General features: G+C 40.4%; 3 protein-coding genes across 3 annotated transcripts; 2 read left to right on the top strand and 1 right to left on the bottom strand.

Annotated features, from left to right (window-relative positions):
* The first annotated feature begins 411 nt into the window (after positions 1-411).
* On the top strand, positions 412-5,647 carry psme3 (proteasome activator subunit 3). The gene is made up of 10 exons (XM_083993769.1): positions 412-587; positions 2,477-2,509; positions 2,634-2,696; positions 2,858-2,962; positions 3,066-3,114; positions 3,222-3,340; positions 3,432-3,568; positions 3,709-3,763; positions 4,674-4,760; positions 4,858-5,647. The coding sequence occupies exons 1-10, from the start codon at positions 546-548 to the stop codon at positions 4,936-4,938; spliced, it is 771 nt and encodes a 256-aa protein (XP_083849895.1). The 5' UTR covers positions 412-545; the 3' UTR covers positions 4,939-5,647.
* A 1,971-nt stretch (positions 5,648-7,618) lies between these two features.
* On the bottom strand, positions 7,619-12,442 carry g6pc1a.1 (glucose-6-phosphatase catalytic subunit 1a, tandem duplicate 1). The gene is made up of 5 exons (XM_083994601.1): positions 11,989-12,442; positions 10,783-10,892; positions 9,956-10,061; positions 9,725-9,840; positions 7,619-8,956 (listed from the first exon to the last, which is right to left on the bottom strand). Exons 1-5 carry the CDS (start codon positions 12,204-12,206, stop codon positions 8,445-8,447), a joined length of 1,062 nt encoding a protein of 353 aa, XP_083850727.1. The 5' UTR covers positions 12,207-12,442; the 3' UTR covers positions 7,619-8,444.
* Positions 12,443-14,165: 1,723 nt separating this feature from the next.
* On the top strand, positions 14,166-17,828 carry g6pc1a.2 (glucose-6-phosphatase catalytic subunit 1a, tandem duplicate 2). The gene is made up of 5 exons (XM_083993802.1): positions 14,166-14,643; positions 14,741-14,850; positions 15,523-15,643; positions 15,988-16,103; positions 16,797-17,828. The coding sequence occupies exons 1-5, from the start codon at positions 14,411-14,413 to the stop codon at positions 17,297-17,299; spliced, it is 1,083 nt and encodes a 360-aa protein (XP_083849928.1). The 5' UTR covers positions 14,166-14,410; the 3' UTR covers positions 17,300-17,828.
* Positions 17,829-22,959: the final 5,131 nt, after the last annotated feature.

The raw sequence follows: 22,959 nt of genomic DNA, 5'->3' as shown, positions 1-22,959 counted from the left end.
CAAATATAGAAATACAAAATCATATACATTTAATACAATATACAAATGGTAGATGAGATGCCAGACAAATTAATTTCCCTTTAGGGATTAATAAAGTAAAGTAATCAGTACTCAACATGACTACAAATAAATGCAAAGATGCAAAACATGATTAGATAGATAGATAGATAGATAGATAGATAGATAGATAGATAGATAGATAGATAGATAGATAGATAGATAGATAGATAGATAGATAGATAGATAGATAGATAGATAGATATTATAAGATCTTATAATACATCCATGTTTTGAATACGTGGCTCTTATTATTTTTATTCGGACAGGTAAAAGGTAAAACTTTTGCGCCTGACGTTTGTTTCTTGTCAGTATCGCGCATGCGCAGTGAAATCAACGCGTCATGTCGCATCTCTTTGACGTCATCTTTAAGCTCGGACAAGTGTGGCTGACAAGTCTCCAGCTTTAGTAGAGTCTGTTTGCCACGCGTTTACAGGTGAGTTTAATGCTGTTGGGACAATCGCTCTTCGCCTGTTTGACTACATAAGATGTCTTCACTCCTCAAGGTGGACAATGAAATCAAAACCAAGGTAAGAACCGACTCGGTGGGTAACGTTAACAAAAAGACGCGTTGTTGTTGTCTCTCTAACGGCTTTGCTTTGCTAGCATCGGTTAGCCGCGCGACATGCTACGAGCTAACGACGAGCTAACCGGCCGGTTTCCCGCCTGTTGGGACGATAACTAAACTAACACCTGTCACAGCTTCTAACAAATGCTGTCTAACGGCGAGCTGAAGCTGTACCAGGTGTGGGGAAATGTTAGCTTTGTGTGTCTGTGTTGATAAAGCAGCTGCTGCTCTCCGGTTGTTGAGCCACATGCACAAACCGGAGGCCCGAGCTACACAGTTAGCTAAAACTCCCAACGGCGTCAAGTTACAGATTCTTATCGTTATTTCCCTCCAATGTTTGTTTATCGTCCAACAGCGCGAATATAATATGTTAGACATGGTTTATGTTCACTGTTAATACAAAAATGTGAAGCTACACGGCTTAAACCGGCTCATACAGATCTAAATCAACCTACATCTGAAATAGCATCTGACATAACTGTGTGTAAAAAACGAAAGGAAATACTAAATATGTCGGTTCCATAACAACAACAGAAAACAGGTAGAGTTATGTAATACATTTCCTGATCATGTTAGGTAAATCCTATATTCATAAAACTAAATTTAGTCTCCCAGAACCCTCATTTATTATAGCTTTGGAAAGGGGAAACTGAACAGCTTTACCGGCTCATACAAATCTAAATTAACCTACATCAGAAAATGACATGACTCTGTATTAAAAACCAAAGGAAAATCCAAATATGTTGGATGTTACTGTAGATAGAAGAATATAATAGGTTAATTACTTGATATAAAGTTACTTTTTAAAGATTAGATGAATGAAACTAACATGAGTTGTTCACAGAAGGTAAAAGAATACAGGGCTCTGGACTAACATTTTTTACTAGGAGCACAGCACAGTGGCCCCTAACCCTTTAGGAGGCCCCTTTAGGAGAGCAAGCAGAAAATTTAGGGGCACACACAAATATTCACATTTCCTTTTCATTCATGGTCCTCAAACACATTGGCCTGACACCTGTAATGACAGATTCCAGGTTTCACCAGTGTTGAAAGGAAGAAAAAGGGGTTGGGACCCCCTCGAAAACGAGGTGATACACCTCAAGGGGTTAATCCTAATAAAGAAATTTGAATATAAAAAATAAACAGCAAATTTACTGGTTGCGCATGTGAAGTAGATGAAAAATGTACTTGCACTGTCTCAAAGTTTAGGGGCAAAATGCCTCTGTAATGTCACAGCTCACCTGTGAGTTTGGGGTTTGTAGGTTCCTGTGGTGATTAGTCTGCTTCATTTTTTTCCATCAATAATCTGATGTATTAAACTTGTCTGGTTTGGTTTCAGTCAATAGCAACACTTGTGTGGTGGGGAAATCCCACATTCAGCTGCGAGACTTTGTAAAACCTCAGAGGAGGTTTTTGAAGAGTGAGTTTGTGGGTGATAAAGAGTCACCACACTTACCCTGAACAGAGAAAGTCATCCGTATTTATTTAAGCACAATGCAGAATAAATACTCTTAGGATGCGTCATACTGCCTAGCAACAGCCATGTTATCTCTTACAGTATGTTGCACTCCTCCACCTTCTTCAAGGCCACTTTGCAAATTAAAACTGGGCTGAGACTCCTCACATAACTTTCCTGCAAAGCATTTCTAAAACAAAAATGAACCAGTTACTATTTTTCACATGACCAGAACATAAAAGGAGTAAGACAGGTGGTCTTTCTTTACGTGTCAAAGGTGGAGTCCACGACACGTCAGGGTTAATTGTAACGCTAACAAACCAGCCGAATAGAAAGTTTAATCTGGACATTGTTTGAACCAGACTGATATTTGGACTCTTGTGTTGTGTTTGCAGGTTGATGCATTCAGGGAACGTATCACTGCAGAAGTGAGTATCTGTTAACCTGTGAAACATCTTGTTTGTTGAGAGAACTGTTAACAACATGTACTGTTCACATCAAACTGTTTGGTTTTAATGCAAAACCCATTTTAAAAATGTGCGTTTCTTACAGGCAGAGGACCTAGTTGCGAAATTTTTCCCAAATAAGTTACTGGAACTTGATCAATTCCTGAAGGTCAGTGACAAGTTCACTCAGTTTAATACACTGTGTTGTCCCATATCTGCTGGTTAGTAGTGGGAGATCTGGATAAAAGTCTACATAATATCACGTCGTATCATATAAAGCATGTGTTTGTAGAGATAAACCGCTCAGTTAACATCCTTTTCGTTATTCAGGACCCAATCATAAACGTCAGTGAACTGAAGGAAATACACTCAGAGATCAATCTGAAGGTGCCAGACCCCATCCTGCTCTCAAACCTGCACGACGGACTAGACGCGGTGAGGCTCCATATATTTAGAGTTTTAATTTTAATTTTAAATCCATTGGGGAGCGGAGGTGTGAAACGGTGTCTGATTCTGTTTTTATCATCGACTTTCACAGCAAAATGCCAAAAAGAGAAAGCTGGAGGATGGAGGTGGGGAGGACTTGGGTGAGTGTGAATTCTAGTCGTCATATATTTTAAATTCAACGATGCATATAAGATTCATTACACATTTCACATCGCTAATGTTCCCCTTTTCCCCCCTTGTTTACCAGTGACTGGCACAAAGGTCTTCGTCATGCCTGGCGGGATGATGAAGAGCAACGGAAACCTTGTCGATCTTATTGAAAAGGTCAAGCCAGAGATCAGGACGCTCATAGAGAAATGTAACACAGTAAGTAACAAGTTAAATGTGAAGTTTTATATGTTGTTTCCAGGGTCAAGTGTTGATTTTTTTTTTTTTTTTTCTTCATCTTCTTGTTCAGGTGAAAATGTGGGTGCAGCTGCTCATCCCGAGGATAGAGGACGGCAACAACTTCGGAGTGTCAATCCAGGAGGAGACGGTAGCTGAGCTCAGAACAGTTGAAGGGGAAGCGGCGTCTTACCTCGACCAGATAACAAGGTGTGGAGAAATTCTGGTTATATTATACATGATATGTATTAAAGATTAAGTCCCTTTAACAGGTATATAAGTATTCTGATTACTTGTGTGTGTCTGTGAGTGTAAGAGCTAAAACCATGTGTGTCTGTCTTTATTTATAGATACTACATCACAAGGGCGAAGCTGGTTTCTAAAATAGCTAAATATCCACATGTGGTAAGTGAACCTGATTGTGATATTTTTCGTTTGACACAATACGGTGAAACACTGTTTCAGAGCAGACCTTTGTCTTGTTCACTTATACTATTTATTATAGTTGTACAAAGCCATTTCTGGAAACAAAACTGTAATGAATGTATCATCAAAGCTCATTTCTCCTCCATGCTGGTTGTTGTGGTGTTCGACCTCCCCCCCTGAATATAGCATCTTTTCATTAGTACCCTTTTTGTTTTATTTTATCATCCTGTTTATTAACTGTTTGTTAAAGGAATACTTCACCCAAAATCAACAATTCATCCATTTTCTACTCACTTGGAAAACTTTCTGAGTTATCAAAACGCTTTAGGAGTTCCGGGGGGGTCCGACTGACAACGGATTTTCATATAATGGCGGCGGATAGAGTTCACTTTTGAATCGTCCAAAACACACTATGAAACATCCAGATACCTCCATACTGCTCGTCTGTACTGACCCAAGTGTCCTGAAGCCGCCACATGGAATTTATTTGATCTCTGTTTTTAGCCTTGTTGTAGCAGTATCTCCCAGTGGCTGCGCGAGATTTGCTGCAAGATGTTCTTCCATGTTTATGTCATGCATCCAATGGTTTACATAAAACGATGAACGAACATCTCGCAGCAAATCTGCAGCAGTAGGTATTTGGATGTTTCATAGTGTGTGTTTTGGACGACGTCCAAACATCCAAAAGCGTTTCACCAAACCCTTCCTTGGCATGACGGTGAGTAGAAAATTGGTGAATTATTGGTTTTGGGTGAAGTATCCCATTTTTAAAAGTCCAGCAAGTTGAATAAATTATAATTAGATATGGTGATTGTTACATCATTATCCATGTTCTCCAATAACATCTATAAATGCATCAAACGTTAATGAACTTTTCTTGGATTATCAGGAGGACTATCGGCGTACAGTAACCGAGATTGACGAGAAGGAATACATCAGTCTGAAGATCATAGTTTCTGAGCTCAGAAATCAATACGTACGTCACAATCTTTATTCCAATGTTCAAAAAATAAATCCACCCGACGAGTTTTTATTGAAACATTTCTCTTTTTGCTGCACTTTCCCTAATGCAGGTAACGTTACATGACATGATCCTGAAGAACATTGAGAAGATCAAGAGGCCTCGAAGCAGTAACGCCGACGCGTTGTACTGATGTTCATCCAGCCACCTCAGCCTCCACCCACCACCACCACCACCGCCTCCTCCGCCCCTCTGTCTCCGCCCCCCCCGCCCGCCCGCTCGCCGCTCTCCATGCCTGTTGAGCTACAGTAGCCCGGCCCTGATACACAGGACTACAAACTAGACATTCACCTCCTTCAATACAATCGTCGCAGCCCTGTACAAAAAACCATAGCTTCCATAGATGGACACGACGCACATGTTTTTGTTTTAATTGTAAAATATTTTTTTCTTGTTTTAAGCCCTTTGAAGACGTAAAACATTCTCTCTGGAAAAAAAAAAGGGGGAGATAGATTCTAGACAACAAAAAGCGCTATGTATTTTTTAATTTTAATTAAACATTTTGTCCTCAGATCTTTGTGAAATTGCTTCATTTATTATAGCTCTTAAGAGAAAATCTAAGCGGAGAGTGGTACGATCGCTGCTGCCCACTGATTCAGTGAATGTTTGCTGGTTGTTTCTTTTTTTTTTTTTTCATAGATTCTTATCGCATCTAATGAAGGTTGGTCGTCGGTTGTTGGAGATGCAACACGAAGGCTTTGTGTTTTTTTTTGTTCTTTTTCTTCTAACATTGTACATTACACAGTATTAGTGGTAAAAAATATGATTCTAAAGCAGGTTTTAGGTCCACAGGCTTATCAGTTTTCAGTGAAAATTCATAAGTCACCAAAGCATCTCTTGTGTTGAGGCATTGACTATTGAATAAAACAGTTTTTTGATAAAGATGTTGAATATTTTGGCATTTTTGGGGGGCATAAAGTTCAATAAACATAAGATAAAAGGATTTTTATGCACGCACAGACGGGTACAATTGAGTGTAGAGGCCTGGTAGCAGTGCTGCTTCTTCACCTGCAGGTGTCACTGTTGTGTTTATCTTCCACTTCAGTTCCTCTGCAGATCCTAAACAAGTAAAAGGAGGAAAAAGCAACACATGTATTTGCCACAATATTCAGATACATTTGGTTGGTTATAAACATTGAATTCTTTGTCATAGTATGTGCAATTTTTATTGCACTAAATGAACATTTCGTCTTATTCCACACGGCAGAAAAGACTTGCATCAATTCACTGTCGATGACATCTTGTCAACAGTGCAGCAGCCACATTTACAGTAACTGGCTACAGGTTTGGTTTGTGTTTTAATGACAGGTTTGCTGTGTTGTGTGAATTCCTCTGCAAGACAAGACTTGATATTCCTCTTAAATTATTCCTTATAAAGCTATAACAATGTTTGTCTGGGACTGCACATTTCACAATTTCCAATTCATATTAAATGTTATGTTACTCTGGTAAAACCTGAGTCAGAAAACAATAGGTGGTTTGTTTTATGTAAAATAGTCAGATCTTGTATACTCAAGTAAAAAGCATGAATATAGTGTAAATGTAAGAGTCAAGATTGGTCATTCAGGTGCATAACAGTTTACTGCTCTAGTACTTGGTTTATCTATGTGAGATACAGTAGTTGCCAAACAAGGGGTCAGGCCCCTACAAAAGGTCACAAGATAAATGTGAGGGGTCGTGAGATGATTAATGAGAGAGGAAAGAACAAATTTGCTCTTTTTTTAATCGGATATTAGATTTTTGCAACTCTTGAGCATCAAACCTTTAAGTTTCTCTGTCTCTGATGAGCCTCCCTTTTGATTATGTAGTTGTTTTCCCTGTTGAACCTTCCATATGTGTGAAAAACAACCTGTCAGAGGTGACGGTCGTAAATGTAACCCGATGTAAACACCGTGCTGTTGCACAACGTTACTGACGCAGCTGTACTAGTGTCTGTTCCCGCCGACTCTCTCCTGCGACTGCTCTGCACACTCACAATGAAACCTGCTCTTATATACCAGCATCATATAGATACAGTGTCATGAGATAAGCACCGGAAAGGACTCACAGAGGGGGGGCCTTCACTGATAAAAGGAGTCTTGGGATTTGCTGGTGAGAAGTGTCACACGACCAGTTATTATGTCATCAAACAGTCCCACGTTTCCCCTCTGAGCCTGACCCTGTCTACTCTGCACGGCTGTGTGCACATTTGTAAATTAAAATGCAAGTATGTCAAAGAAGATAGTCAACCTATACGATGATGATGCCCTACTTTCAGTATTAAAGTTCTCCTACTTTATATCAGGGACTTTTTGTGACCTATAATTAACTGGCAGAGCTGCAGAGGTGTGTCCCATAAACATGCTGATCTCAGTAGTACCATATATCCGAAGTTCCTTTGATTATGTCGTCCGAACAATGTACCACTTTTATTAAGGCCTACACACGTGTTGTCTGCATTTCTTTCTGCCCCTTGACCCTCCATGTCTCTTTAGAGAGCTCATGGCTGTGGTGGTGAAAGGCGGCGTCGCTTCGTGGGACGACTGAGTGACAGGAGCATGCTCGAGTTAATGTTTAATGGTTGTTCCTGTCGGCGAATTAATCAGTATCAGTCTGAGACATTCACAGAAAATCAATAGGGCTAAAATAAGCACGGCTCTTCCATGGTTTATAAAGACAACTTGTTGGGGTTTGTTTTGTTTTTTTTTTAGATAAATTGCTAGTAGCCTAATATTTTAATTTTTTGTTTGCGCATGTGCTCAATACAATTGTATACAAATATTTTTTGACTGAAAGATTGTAAAGGCCGGATACAGACAAAAATAAGCAACAAAACTTTGTTTTAAACAGGTTATAAAAGTACATTTGTTTTGTTTTTTTGACATTTTTTATGGTTTTACATTAAAATGGGGCCTAGTTTAGCTTAGCTTAGCATAAAGACTGGAAACAGGGAAGCTAGCGTGACTCTGACCGAAGCAAACAAAATCCATTTTACAGCTCCTCTAAAACTTACTAGTGTATTTTTTATATTTTCGGACACTATTAGCATTGTTGTTGAGTCATGCATTGTAACTGGAAACCGTGAAAAGAGCTAGCTTGGTGCTTTCCACAGGAAACTAAAAAAGCCAATAGCGGCACCAAATATCACCAATGAACAATTATCTTATTCATTTTTTTATTTTTAAGTGTAGAAAAGACAAGTAGAAAACTAACAGTGATTAATCTATTCCAACAATTAGCCTAGTCCAGCACATTAGCATAGACTGTTGTTTTCATGCTTTGTGTAGCCTACGAACTAATCAATCTGGACAGGGTTCACAGACACTGGCAGATATAGATTTTCTTAACAGTGCATGGGCAGCACCAGGCTGTTTATTGTAGAGCAAGATAGAGAAAGATAATATAGCTGCTGGCCTGAAGCTTTATATTTGGCATCCAGACATTAAAGTGTTATCCATCTCCTCATTTAACCTTTAGCGAGAAAGTGAATAAGTGTCCAAACTAAATAATCCTTTAATTAAGGAAGTGAAGTCCAGACCTGCACAGTAACTAAATCTCTGAATCTGAAAGTCCTGCAGATAGAAAGACACAATCCTACCAAATAAATGTAAATGTAACTAAAAAAAATCACTTTCATCTAACATGTTGGACGCCAATCAATCACAACTTCTTATCTTCTCTCTTTCCATTAAAAATCCTGCAGAGGGCCCCGGGCACCAGAGTGGTTGGGATTAACAGCGCCACTGCACTTTTCCCAAAAGACAGGAAATAGAAAGTCACAAGGTTTTTAGAAGAAAATGTCCATCCATCCAACAGCTGAAGCAGGAACAGAGAGATAACGATACATCCCATCTTGAAAGCTCCACTTGTTTTTTCCTTCTTGGTGTCGGTGTAGAGTGGTGAGTGCAGGCCGAGGCCGAGGCCAAACAGCGTGCCCATGTTCCTCAGGAGGCTGGCGAAGGGCGTGGAGTCCAGGTGGACCCACTCGGGCCTGATGCACCACTTCTGGGCCTTCTCCATCGTCCACAGCAGGTCCACGCCCACGGCTTTGAGCAGCAGAAAGTAGAAACCGACGGCGAAGGAGGTCAAGAAGAAGGTGGTGAAGAAATATCTCTTCATGCTGGCGCTGTAAATCCATTTCTCCCTGGAGACGACCTCAGCTACCACCAGACCTGTCGAGAAAACAGATGTTTATGTTGGGTAAGTGATCATCTGAAAACATGTGCTCTTACAATATTTTTCCCTCTTAAAGGGATAGTTCAACATTTTTGGCAAATTGGCCCATTGCCACAATCCCTATAGTTTTAGCAGTAGGTTTGTTACCTTTAAATGTTGGTGCAAGCTATTTTTAGAACGGTGGAGCAGAGCCGTGAGCTGCTCAGAGCTACGCTCATAGAATTTCTTGGTTTCCCTCATCAAACTCATCAAATACACAATCCAACAACTCCAAAACGCTCTGGTGGACAAGTTGTGACCTACACATTCACCACGCTATGAGATAATAACAGATCGTTACCAGACAGAGTTGTTTTAGAGGTAAATTCATGCAAAACCGCTGATAAGCGTTTCCTTCAGGGGCAGTTTTTCAGCAAGCAGTCTCTGAATTTACCTCTAAAACAACTCTGTCTGGTAACGTTCTGTTATTATCTCATAGCGTGGTGAATGTGCAGGTCACAACTTGTCCACCAGAGCGTTTTGGAGTTGTTGGATTGTGTATTTGATGAGTTTAATGAGGGAAACCAAGAAATCCCATGATGAGCCTCCATAGTGTAGCTCTGAGCAGCTCACGGCTCTGCTCCGCCATTTTAAAAATAGCTTGCACCGACAATTAAAGATAACAAACCTACTGCTATATAGACTATAGGGATTATGGCAATGGGCCAATTTGCCAAAATGTTTGACTATCCCTTTAAAATCATTGTTTTGAAGAGTGTGTTGACCTGTAATAACTCCAGCGACAACCTGGTGTGGGAAGTGGGCCGCCATGTAGACCCGAGACATGCAGACCACCAGCTCCATGAGGCCCAGCAGAGTCCACAGGAGCATCTGCAAGAACCTGTTTACAGAGAGTCAACACTTCACTCATCAGAGATGTCATATGATCGAATCTTTCTTTTTTTAAATTCAACTCCGAAGAGTTATTTCTCAAAGCAAATTACTGATTCACTCACTTGTACAGTAAAGAGGGGCATTGCTTCTCTGTTGCTATGGAGAGTAGCGCCGTTACCATCACATACCAGACCCCTGCTGCACCCATAGCGTGACCTGAGGGACTTCCTGTAAGAAGAAGTTTTGGGATGTTTTGTAAAAGCATGAAAGCCACAATGTACAGGTTGTTATATCACATAAGATAGACATAATTAGATTAGATCTTCAGCCATGCATACATGTTTAAAGTGCATTTAACTGATGATCTGAATTTGATCTACTTCTTGTTTAATCAATCAGTCATTTGGTTTGAAAAACTCCAGAAACAGTGAGAAATGACAAAAGAGTCAACTCTTAAAGATGGTAAAAAGAAGAAAATACATTTAATTTAATAAAAATTAAGAATAAAAAAGGCAGTAAAGGATCAAAATCAATCAATCAACTAATAGTTTAAATACACAGCATCTTATGGCATTTCATCTTGTGTTTCATAATATTATGCAGTCTCTTATTTTGAAATAATGGTTTGTAATTATAGCAGTCAAAATGTAGTGGAGTAAAAAGTATTTAAAATGTACTTAGTTACATTTCACCATTGTAGATGCCAAACTAGAGGAAATCCAGTTACTAACCCATTCATAAAAGTAGGTTATACAACTGTCACTTCAAATTCTCTGTGCAGATTAGAAGATTAAAAACACTACAAAAGGCCAAAGGTGCTGGAGTTTATAACCCGTTTATCACATCTGAGATTATATTGATTCATTCATTCACAGTGAGTCTCTGTGTGACATTATCTGGGAATTAATTAATTAATTATGGTGATAGTTCACATAAAGTGAGACTTTACCTGGCCCAGTCTCACATGTGATGGGGAACTGCTTCAGAGACGGGACCGGGTCTGCTCCGTAGAACCGGGTCTCGTGGACCCACCAGTAGGGTCTCTCCCCGAAGAGGACCCTGTCAAGGAGAAACAGAAACTTTATTTATTTATTTTAATTCAAATTTAGGCCTTTTAAATCGATGACAGGTTTAGCTTTATACTCTTTTGATACTTCTGTTTTTACTCCGTTTAGGATCGTTCTTATCAAGTTTGGTTGTGCTGAACACAAACTATGTCACTGTTTGTTTATTAATGATAACATTTTATAATAAGTACACACTATTAAAGGGACATTGTGTAACTTCTCCTGTTATCTATTCACAAAAATCGATTATTTGGTTCAAAAGTCAGTTTTTTATTAACCAGTAATCCCCCCCATCAACAAACTGAAGTGTTCCTTTCAGCTCTGAATGAGCCGTTCATATCATTCATATCTACATGGAGTGGGTAAGCTCGGAGGAATGGAGCGTTACACTGATGCTGCATTCACCTGCAGTCGGGCAGACGGCCGTCGGTAACAAACCAGATGTCATTTTAGTCACAGAAGTCCAGAGAAAGCCGGTAAAACATGGGTCAGGTAAACGATGCGACATCGCCATGACAACATATTGTCAGGTGTATTGTTTTGCCTCGTGCTGACGGACCACTTGTTTACATACTGTAGAGGCTTGTTTATGCAGTTACATGCAGCGGCTGTCGTCCGTCTGCTGTCTGCCCAATTTCACGTGAATGCAGCATGAAAAATACAATTGAGTTGCTTAAGATATACAACTGCAACGCGTAATTCCTACACAATGTACCTTTAAGCATTAGTTAAGCATTAAACACTGAATTCATCATTTATAACACATGAATACTCATTAGTATGTAGTTTATAAACACAGTTAAAATGTTTTACTCATCATTGATAAGCACTAACTGTATTTATAAACTACATACTGAGTATTCATGCATTATAAATGAAGAATTCAGTATTTATTAATGCTTAACTAATGCTTAATAGTGTTATAAAGTGTTACCTTATTTATTATTGTTGATGTGTTAGTTGCACTGTCACTGCAAATCAAATTTCTCTGCTCTGAACTGAACTGAACTGAACACAATCAAACTCCACAACTGTTTGTCTTTCTCTGTGTGTGTCAATTTGTGTGTGTGTGTTTTGTGAGACGATACCATTTGAGCACCAGGTTGAGCCAGTCTCCGACCACGGCCACCCAGATGAGCCGCAGCCCCGTGTCCCTGCGCAGGTGGAACCAGACGGGGAAGAGCCAGAAGAAGGCGGTGTGCAGGTCGGCCACGGCGGAGGCCAGGCCGAACACACCCTCGTAGCTCCGGTAGCGGGTCTGCAGGTGGACCGCCAGCTCGACCCCCCAGCTGTGGAGAAGATCCATGATGCCCCAGCAGCAGCAGTCAGTCCAGATGTCCGAGGGGCTGCTCTGCCTTTTAGTTCAGTTTAGTTTAGTTTAGTTGTGTTGTCTCCTCGGGCTCTGGTCTGATCCCCATTGGACTTTACTCACAGCTGGAGCAGGATTTGTTTGCCTTTTGGGGACAGTGCAGACAAGTTCCTTAACCTTTACACCCCCGAGGCCCCAGAGGCTAAAATCCATCATTACAGAAACACAGAGATGGACAAGTAGCCCCATCGACATGTTACTCGAGTAAGAGTAAAAAAGTACTTTTAAAGGTACTTAAGTATCCAAAAGTACATGCTTTTAAATTTACTTTAAGTAAAAGTAAGAGTAAGAGTAAATTTCTTATTTTTCACATCAATGAATTACTATAATTTTATCTAAATTGAATTGAATTTAAGGACCTTTTAACTCTTGTTTCTGAGAATTAAAGCAGAAGTAAGCGATCCGGTCGTTTTGGCTAATGCTGCGTTCCAGGCAGGCTTTTGAAACCGTAAATTACAGCTTCAAGTCACAACTTACGACTTTGTAGCGTTCCAGGCAACCCACTCATGTTTTTCCGACCTGTTTTACCGGTGAAAGTCACTATAACGGCCACTCGTAACTTCCGACCCGTGAACTCGTACCAGATCGAACTGGTACGACTTCACAGGTCGGAAAAACACGAGTTACGAGTTGCCTTGAACGCACCATAACGTCTTGTCAGCCGACGGAGTTAGCAGCCCCCGTCCTCGTCATGGATCTATTGGTCCTCGTCCCTGCACACACAGCCCTTTATGCCGTTCTCTCTCCTCATTGGATAAAACTTGTAGGATACGAGAAAAGTTTTCTTCTCGGCTCAGAGCAGAGCAGAGTGACTGACAGACCTGTGTTTCGGTCCAAACACTCTATGTAAGTGATTGCTGTCGGAAGATATAACTATTTAAGACTTATATTAACACAAAAATATCGCTTACTTCTGCTTTAACTCTTGTTTCTGAGAATTAACTCTTTGAAACCAGCTGCACTGATGTGCTGCTTTTAGGGGTTAGGGTTTCCTTCTTTGACAAACACAGCTTGTGTCCAATAGGATTTTAGGGGGGGAAAAAGAGCAGACCTGAAAGTAACGAGTACTTTTCAGCCTTCCTAGAAATTAACTTAACATACCAAAGAAATCTAATACTCAAGTAAAGTACAAATCCTCTGGATATGTACTTAAGAACAGTACTCAAGTAAATTTACTCCATTACTGTCCACCACTGCAGAAATCACACATTTCTAGGAAAAGCCTTTTTTCTTTTTTTCTTTTTTTTTTTTGTTCTTTGATCAATGAAAGTGAAGCAGCTTCTGTCCTCACTCTGAGCCAGCTGCTTGTGAAATCCATTGATCCTGGCTCACGATTCACTCTCTGCGTCACGTTATTATTATAATTAGTCATATTTTGTGAACAGTGATGAAATATGATCTCATCAGCTGACGACGTCACAACAGAGTAACACTCATGTTCGACCGACAACCTGCCAGTTTGTTCTTCAGTTTTATCTCCGCTTTTATCTCCTCGGCTTCTGCTCAGTCCAAACCACATCATGTAATCATTGATCTCCTTATGTAACCCACAAACGGGTTACTCCATCGCTCTGAACAGTGAGATGTTTTCACCAAATCATCAGAAAACACAATTACATAACTGAGGAATTATTACTGGGCAGCTGCATGAATGAAGTGGGGAAAGAAATAAACTTACAGGAAGTTTTTTAAACCTTGTGCTTAGGTTCAAACTGAGAGAATAGGAAACAGAGGATGCATATGATGTTTTTAAAAAAATACACTGCAGCACAGTTAAAAAGCTTAATGCAGATTGTTTGGTTTTGAATTAATTCAGGTCACAGTTGTGAAACTCGCCCGCCGGTGGAGCGACGACTTCCTCTCTGAACAGTGCAGTTTCTGTGAGAAAAAAAAGATACCGACCCATTGACGTTTTTTTTTGTTTTCCTGCTATCTCTCCCACTTTGTTTGTGTGACGAACCTCCCAAACTCTCCTGACTGACTCCCAGTGTTTTATTACACATGTGCAAGGTCCAAAGATCATCAGCAGCAGAGCATGCGTTTGGCTGGTGGGTCCCTCAGGTATAAAACCACCCAGCTGTGTCACTGACAGGCAGCAACATTTTCCCCTTTTCTGTCTCATTGAGGAGATTTCACCAAAGATGATGGACGCCGTGATGGACGCCTTGCAAGGTTTTGGGGTGAGCAGCACCCGCTACCTGCAGACCAACTACCCGGACGCCCGGGGCTTGTTCCTGTGGGTGTCGTGGGCCGCAGACCTCAGGAACACGTTCTTCATCTTCTTCCCGCTTTGGTTTCACCTGCGCTCGTCGGTGGGCGTCCGGCTCATCTGGGTGGCCGTGATCGGAGACTGGCTCAACCTGGTGTTTAAATGGTGAGTCCAGTTTGACTTTTTATGAACAAAAATCACACAGGGGATCAAATGTTCTTAATGTTTTTTACCAAGTGCATGTTTGTGTTGTGTTCCTCAGGATCCTGTTCGGGGAGAGGCCGTACTGGTGGGTCCACGAGACGGCTCATTATGCAAACACTGTCCGTCCACACATCGAGCAGTACCCCATGACCTGTGAGACTGGCCCAGGTAATAATAATAATCATAATAATACATTTTATTTATAATGCACTTTACATTTAAGCAATCTCAAAGTGCTACAGTGCAAGCTTAATTTAAAAGGAACACAAGTTAAGAAAAGACAATGAAAAGTGTCCTAGAATTTTGCAGAAAGCTTTCTTGAATAAATAAGGTGAAGACATGTCCCTTCATTCACAGCACACGACTGTGTTTACCTGCTTCATTCATTCATTCATTCATTCATTCATTATTGCTGGAATATTCCATATCCTCAGGCTTGATTGGTGGTAATCTGATAAAATCATCACATAAAAAACATAGGATCCATCTGAATTTGACTCTTTGGGGCTTTAATAGATTTACAATCTTTGTATCCAGCCCTGTCAATCATATGCACGCCTTGTCTTGTTTACTGACGCACTTAAAGTATGAAAAGAAGTAGAAGTAGTCAGCAAAATGTGCTTAAAGTGTCAAATATAAACCTATTTAGCATATTTTTTTCATAAATGATCATATCTTACATGCTTATACTAGTGATATCAATGCATTGATCGCATTGCAACTGGGTGAGATGATAATTTAAAGTACAAAAAGAGGAAAAATTACATTTCCGCTGCACAAATGAAAGCAGATTTCATGAATGAATGAACTCTTTCCATCCTCTGTCCTTGTGCTCTGCAGGCAGCCCGTCTGGTCACGCCATGGGAGCTGCAGGCGTCTACTACACCCTGGTCACCTCCATCCTCGCCATCACAGCCTCCAAGAAGAAGCTCGGCAGCAAGAAATCCTCCGACAAACAGTGGTGAGTTTGAGCGAAGCTGCAAAAACATGGGACACGGCAGTACATGTCGGCCGTTGTTTACCATTTTACCCCCCAACCACCACCACCACTCAGACTTATCACTGTGGACACGCTATCTGTCCTGTGCTGCGGTTGATCATTGACTTCAGAGACATGTTTGTTGGAAAGCAGAGGGTGGGGGTTGTTTTGACGTCCAGGCGGCTGAAGTTCTCATGATTAAGCAAAGTAAAACTATGTTAATTGTTATATTGCTTTATAAAATTAAAAAAAAGAAGCCTGTTCTGGTCAGTAAAAAATTAAATCCAGCTCCTCCATGACAGAGATGTGAATGTGTGTGTGTGCAGGTATCTGAAGACCGTGCTGTGGACGCTGTTCTGGGGAGTCCAGGTGTGTGTGTGTCTCTCCAGAGTCTTCATCGCCGCCCACTTCCCCCATCAGGTCGTTGCTGGCGTCATCACAGGTCAGTATGGACACTTAGAGTTGTTTTTTTTAATTTATTTTATACTTTATTTTGTTTCTTTTCATAACACAAACATGAGGTCATATACATTCATTCAGTCACAGTGAATGATACGCATAGAAAATACTAGTCACAGGATGATACACTGCATGAATTTCCCTCTAAAACAACTCTGTCTGGTAACGTTGTGTTATTATCTCATAGCGTGGTGAATGTGCAGGTCACAACTTGTCCACCAGAGCGTTTTGGAGTTGTTGGATTGTGTATTTGATGAGTTTGATGAGGGAAACCAGGAAATCCCATTAGCCTCTGTAGCGTAGCTCTGAGCAGCTCACGGCTCTGCTCCGCCGTTCTAAAAATAGCTTGCACTGACAATTAAAGGTAACGAACCTACTGCTATGACTATAGGGATTGTGGCAATGGGCCAATTTGCCAAAATGTTGAACTATCCCTTTAATAAATATCTATCCCCTATCCTTTGATATATTCCCCAAATAGACTGAAAGACAAGTAAAGTCAATATCAAATCCCAGAATCCTCTTTGTTGTAGCACGTATTATACTATATTGTATTATATTATATTATATTATAGATACTTTGGGAAGTCTAGGAATGTAGGGCAGCCTGAGAGACAAAACTCGGGGTGAAATAGGTGGAAAAAAACCCAACAACATCTGCGTGTTTTCTTCTCAGGTATGATCGTAGCTGAGGCCTTCAGCAGAACTCAGTGGATCTACAACGCCAGCATGAAGAAGTACTTCTACACCACCCTCTTCCTCACCTCCTTTGCCGTCGGCTTCTACCTGCTGCTCAAAGCCGTGGGCGTGGACCTGCTGTGGACGCTGGAGAAGGCCCAGAGGTGGTGCGACAAGCCCGAGTGGGTGCACCTGGACTCCACGCCGTTCGCCAGCCTCCTCAGGAACATGGGCACGCTGTTCGGCCTCGGCCTGGGCCTGCACTCGCCGCTCTACACCGAGACCAAGAGGAGCGGCAGCGCGGCGACGAAGGCCGGCATCGTGGTCAGCTCTCTGCTGCTGCTGCACCTCTTCGACTCCTTCAAGCCCCCGACTCACACCGCGGCGCTCTTCTACCTGCTGTCCTTCTGCAAGAGCGCCACCGTGCCGCTGGTCACCGTCAGCATCATCCCCTACTGCGTGAACGGAGCTCTGGGTCTGCACAACAAGAAGGGAGTGTGAAGAGTGTGACCTCAGATTATATATAGACTTTAAAAAAAACAAAAGGAAGTGCAGAGTTTCTTCCTTATCAGAACAAAAAACAAACTTTTTTCTCTCTCTGGTGCTTTATTGTTATTATATCACATGTGCAACTGACGCTCAGTTGGAGATCAATGGGAGTTTGTCACTGGTGCCATCTTGGACACTGGACTCTGAGCTCTGTGTGACGCTAGAAGTGAAAGCACTATCCATATCCACGACGACGCCCAGCAAGCGGCACTTCCGACACAACCGTCCTCTCAGTTTAGAACAAAAAAATATCATAATAACAAATGTCTCAGTCTCAGGATAAACGGACAAAACCACACGAGTCCACAGCACACGGTTCGGTTCGGTTCGGTGCTCGGAGCTTCAAAACAAAACACGTCACTCACAGCTCTGGTATTTTATTTCAAGTGTTAAGACTAATAATAATGTATTTTTAAATGTTAAAGAAAGTATTTTTGAAACCGTTTTGAATATTTTGTAATAAAAATGTTGAAAATTTAAATGACTTTTTATGGTTTTTATGACATTGCACCACAACACACAACAACATTGGATTGCACTGTAAACATTTATTTCCCCTGGTCACCTTTAGTCAACAACTTCATTGAAAGTCAAAGTCCTGCATTCAAACTTTTTCTATTTTATGCACTAACAGGCAAAATTGTTGGATAATAATTATACATATTTAATTATTTACTGACAATTTCATGTCTGACGTTAGTGCTGAAGCTATTTTTGGTATGTTATATAACAATACATGACATATTAAAGCAATCAATAAATAAAAAAAAGCCTAGGAACTCCAAACATCAGGTTATTGTATTGCAATATTGATAAATGTGCAATATTGTACATTTAAAAATTGAAATGTAAAGTTATATGATGAATTATTCACATTAAGTACATAATAGTTTTCAGCCTCCTCTATACAGTAAATCAATGTGTTTGTGTGTCTTTTTGTTGCCAGATTAAAACCTTTTTGTGTCTGTCGTTGTTTCGAGCATCCTCTCTCGTCTCCTCGTCGTCGTGGTAACGAGCCATCGTTGAGACATGTTGATAGTCGGTCGTCCTGGATCACTCAGTCCAGTCGTGATCTGCCCACACTCATGTGATGCTGCTCAGCCTCCATTAGATTTTATGATTTGACTTTACAGCATCGTCATGTCTGTGTTGCCTCGCTGCCTGGGACACTGGTTGATGTTGTCCTGGTCAATAGGTGAGATACTTTTATTCTGTAATTGTTATTTAACAGGAAAACGAGACATGAATCAATAAAGCAGCAGCAGCAGCAGCAGAGCGTCGGCCTTTCCCCCAGACTTTACAGCGACGACACAAATCCACACACGTCACACAAATTCTCTGCATCACGCTGCACATAAGGCCAATAGTGCACCGACTGAACATTCAATATTTGTCTATTTGAGCTTCTGCAGAACACACACACACACACACACACGTCACAGACCGAGCCAGCCCTAGGCATGAGCCAACTGAGCACCTTGACCACTAAGGGGGGAAGGCCCCAAAGAGCAATTATGAATGGTGAATGTGGCTGAGGCTGCGGTCATATAATGTAAATAACAGCGGTGAATATTCCTGAAAATCTGCATCTTGGCTCCGTGGACAGGTGCCTTGCTTTGTGTGGAACTGCACAACACGGCAAGACAATGTCCCCACATTTTGATTTGCTCTAGGTTTGTTTGCTTTAAAAAAAAAATACTAGTGAAAATACTAATTATTAGTAAAAAATACTTATAATAGTGAGACCAGTAGCCTAACATAGGGCCCCCAAAATCACATTTTGCTTTTGCTTGCCCAATGGAGGCTGCACACATGTGTGGATGCATTTTTCATTGGTTTTTATTTTTAATTTAGTTTTTTTCATTTAAAAAAAAAAATATTATTATTCAGTTTAGTTTTAGTTAAACAAGTGATCAAGCAGTTTCAGTTCAGTTTCTATTTCTGAGGAATTTGTTTTTATTTAAAGCAGATATCAGCTTCACGGCCGTTTCGGCTAATGCTGCGTTCAAGGCAGGCTTTTGAAACCGTAAGTTACAGCTTCAAGTCACAACTACGACTTGGTAGCGTTCCAGGTAACCCGTAGCTCGTGTTTTTACCATCCTGTTGTCTGTGAAAGTTCCCTATAACGGCCACTCGTAACTTCCGACCCGTGAACTCGTACCAGATCGAACTGGTATGACTTCACAGGAAGGAAAAACACAAAGTACGAGTTTCTTTGAACGCACCATGAGTTAGCAGCCCCCGCCCTTGTCAGGCATCAATTGGTCCTCGTGCTACGTCACCACATTCACGCGCATCCCTTGGCTGCACACACAGCCCTTCATGCCGTTCTGTCTCCTGATTGGATAACACTTGTATCCCAGAAGAAATGTTTTCTCCTCGGGTTACAGCAGAGCAGAGTGACGGAGAGACTCGTGTTCCGGTCGAAACACTCTATGTAAGTGATTGCTGACGGAAAATATGACTAATTAGGACTTATATTAACAAAAACATTTCACTGATATCTCCTTTAATCTTAATCTTAGTTTTTCAGGTTTTAGGAGAAAGCCTCTGTCAGATCTCTGAAGATGAACTTCCAAATTTGTGGGATTTTTCCCTTTAGTTGCATCCCATAATGTTCCCATCAGTCCTCATCATGTTACGTTCACTCATATGGGTCGTACTCGAAGTCATCCCATATTGAACTGTGACATTTTATTCCTGCAACTGTAGCCATCTCTAAGAAAACTAAAACTAAGCTGATGTTATCTTCCATTCAATTTAATTTGTTCATTGTATTTTTTAATTTAGTTCTCGTTTTTGGAAAAAATGTCATTTTTATTTTAATTTCAGTTCACTAAATTGTTTTTTCACTGCTAGTTTTGGTTTTAGTCTTAGTTTTAGTGAACTTTGGTGTGGATGCACTCTGACTTGTGTGTCACTGATGTCAGTTATGACCCCAAAAAAGTGATGATGTTTCTTGCAGAGACGTGACCTTTGATACTGCAGGAACGTTTCCTATGACCATGCAACATTTGCAAATCTGTGGCATGTTGCAGAGAAAAACTTTATGATGTGTAAAATCAAAACAAAAACCAAAACCAGTGTTGATTACTGATGCTGCGGCAGCAACAACGTGCACAGAGCAGAGTGAGCTCCACCACATGTTATCAATCTGTTCACACCTTGAGAAAGTTAAATACATCAACAGCTTTTCAGTTTTATTTTTTAGCATAGTCATCAAATGGCCTAATGAGTATCTGCAAAAATAAAAGTGTTTATTGAATTAATGCATTTTCTTTTTTTTTACTTTGTTGAGCTGCAGATGCTTTGATTTTTACTTTATCAGCAAAGTGGATTAAGTTTAAGTCCATTTCTTTATGTTTTGTGTGAACAGAGCGACATCTACTGGTCAAAATGTGAAATAACAAACACTACATCACAAATTAATTATCAGAATAAAGAATAAAATGTGATTGTAAAAGGAGGAAAAAGGAATTAACATGTTTTCAATCAATACTCAAGAACATTTAAGTGGAAATTTAACTTAAAGCAGAAGTAAGTGATATATTTGTGTTAATATAAGTCTTAAATAGTTATATCTTCCGACAGCAATCACTTACATAGAGTGTTTGGACTGAAACACGGGTCTCTCAGTCCCTCTGCTCTGCTCTGAGCCGAGGAGAAAATATTTATCGTATCCTACAGTTTTTATCCAATGAGGAGAGAGAACAGCATGCAGGGCTGTGTGTGCAGCCAAGGGACGCCGTGAATGTGGCGACGTAGGGACGAGGACTGTTATGGTGCGTTCAAGGAAACTCGTATTTTTCCGACCTGTGAAGTGGTACCAGTTCGATCTGGTACGAGTTCACGGGTCGGAAGTTACGAGTGGCCGTCATAGTGACTTTCACCGGTAAAACAGGTCGGAAAAACACGAGTGGGTTGCCTGAAACGCTACAAAGTCGTAAGTTGTGACTTGGAGCTGTAATTTACGATTTCAAAAGCCTGCCTGGAACGCAGCATTAGCGAAAACGACTGGACCACTTACTTCTGCTTTAACTCAAACTGTTGTTAGACACTGACTGTGCTTGAACTGATTTTTTTTATCTAAAAATAAATATCTTATATTGAAAATTGTGATCAAAAGTGCTTAAATGTCCTTGATTGCCCTGCTAAAGTCATTTTAATAACCTGTTTTCATGGGGAAACCTGAGACCAGAACCAACAGCTTCATGCTCCCATAAAACCAGTAAGTCGTGCACATGACGCAACACCCACCATGCAGTCATGTGGATACCCTACCTCCACATTATACCATAATATGCTTGTAAATTGACATTCAAAATGAGAGTGTTCATGTTTGTACATGTGAAGGAACAGTGCAAAGTAGAGGAGATGTGTCACTGTAAAAACACATCGTAAACAAACTAGATCAGTGGTGGGGAGGAAACAGAAAGACGCAGTAAAAGAACAAGTGATTCATCAATGTCTGTCTATAGTTCCCACGCAGTGTGAGTGAGTGTCACATTGATACTGATGAATTTTCAAACACATTTTTCTCGTGCATCGACCCACGGAGAGTTCACAGTGAAGTGGACAACTCCACCTGTCTGTCAGAGCAGGAAGCTGAGACACTGAACACCTGTGGACAGTTGAGCAACGACCAGATTCGCAGGTTGGGTTTGAGTTCCTGTTCATGTAACACCAGCAACGTGGGGAAATAAACAGAATTCCTGCATCCAAACTTACATAAGTGCAAATCATGTAAAACACAAGTATAATCAGAAAAGTGTAGCCTATCTATTATTGTAGATAAGTGTAATTTATTGTAGGATTATTATTACATCTCACATATTAGTGGGATTCTAACGCTGCAGTTTATTCATATAGAGTTAATTCTAATAATCTATGTTTTTCTGTAAAGTCACTGAAGTTGAATCTCACAGAATTTTTTTTTTTTTTACTTTGAGCTACTTCATGTTCAAGATTCAAGTTAAAATGAGCAATGTGTGCAAACATGCAAGTGCTGAGTATATGTAGAGTATAAGAAAAGTCAGAAGGTGCTGTAATCGTTACTAAATAATGAACTGTTAACTGCATTGTATAGGCCTAAGTATTTTATGCTTTACTTCTATAGTCTTAGTTGTGATATTTTTGTGTGTATTATGTGAAATCTGACTCTGTAAAGTGACTGTTGTTGCCACAAAAAAGACATATGATATGATATAATATAGGATTGTCATTATCACCCATTTTAGTGGCATTTCGGTGTTGCAGTTGCAGATGGAGCTCATACAAACTTTTTCATGTGCCATTCTCACAGGGAATTGCTCCACTACTTCCTGATCTTAAGCCAGCTCCTTTATTTCCTGTCTTACATTATTGGACAAACTGATTAATCCAGGTGTGTCGGACCATTGTTGTGTGTTATTGTTTGTCCAATCATGTAAAACAGGAAATAAAGGAGCTGGCTAAAGTTCAGGAAGTAGTGGAACTGTGCATAAAGCCTATTGTACTTCATAAACATTTACATTACATTTCTTTAAAAATATTTTTGATGTGATTTGTTTTACAGTGTATTTTATAAGCTCTGGGTCTGTAGGTTGCCAGATAAGGAGCTCTAGTCTGGTCTG

This window comes from Trachurus trachurus (genome assembly GCF_905171665.1).
Source record: "Trachurus trachurus genome assembly, chromosome: 19".
Taxonomy (NCBI): domain Eukaryota; kingdom Metazoa; phylum Chordata; class Actinopteri; order Carangiformes; family Carangidae; genus Trachurus; species Trachurus trachurus.
This window is presented reverse-complemented; position numbering and strand designations above follow the sequence as displayed.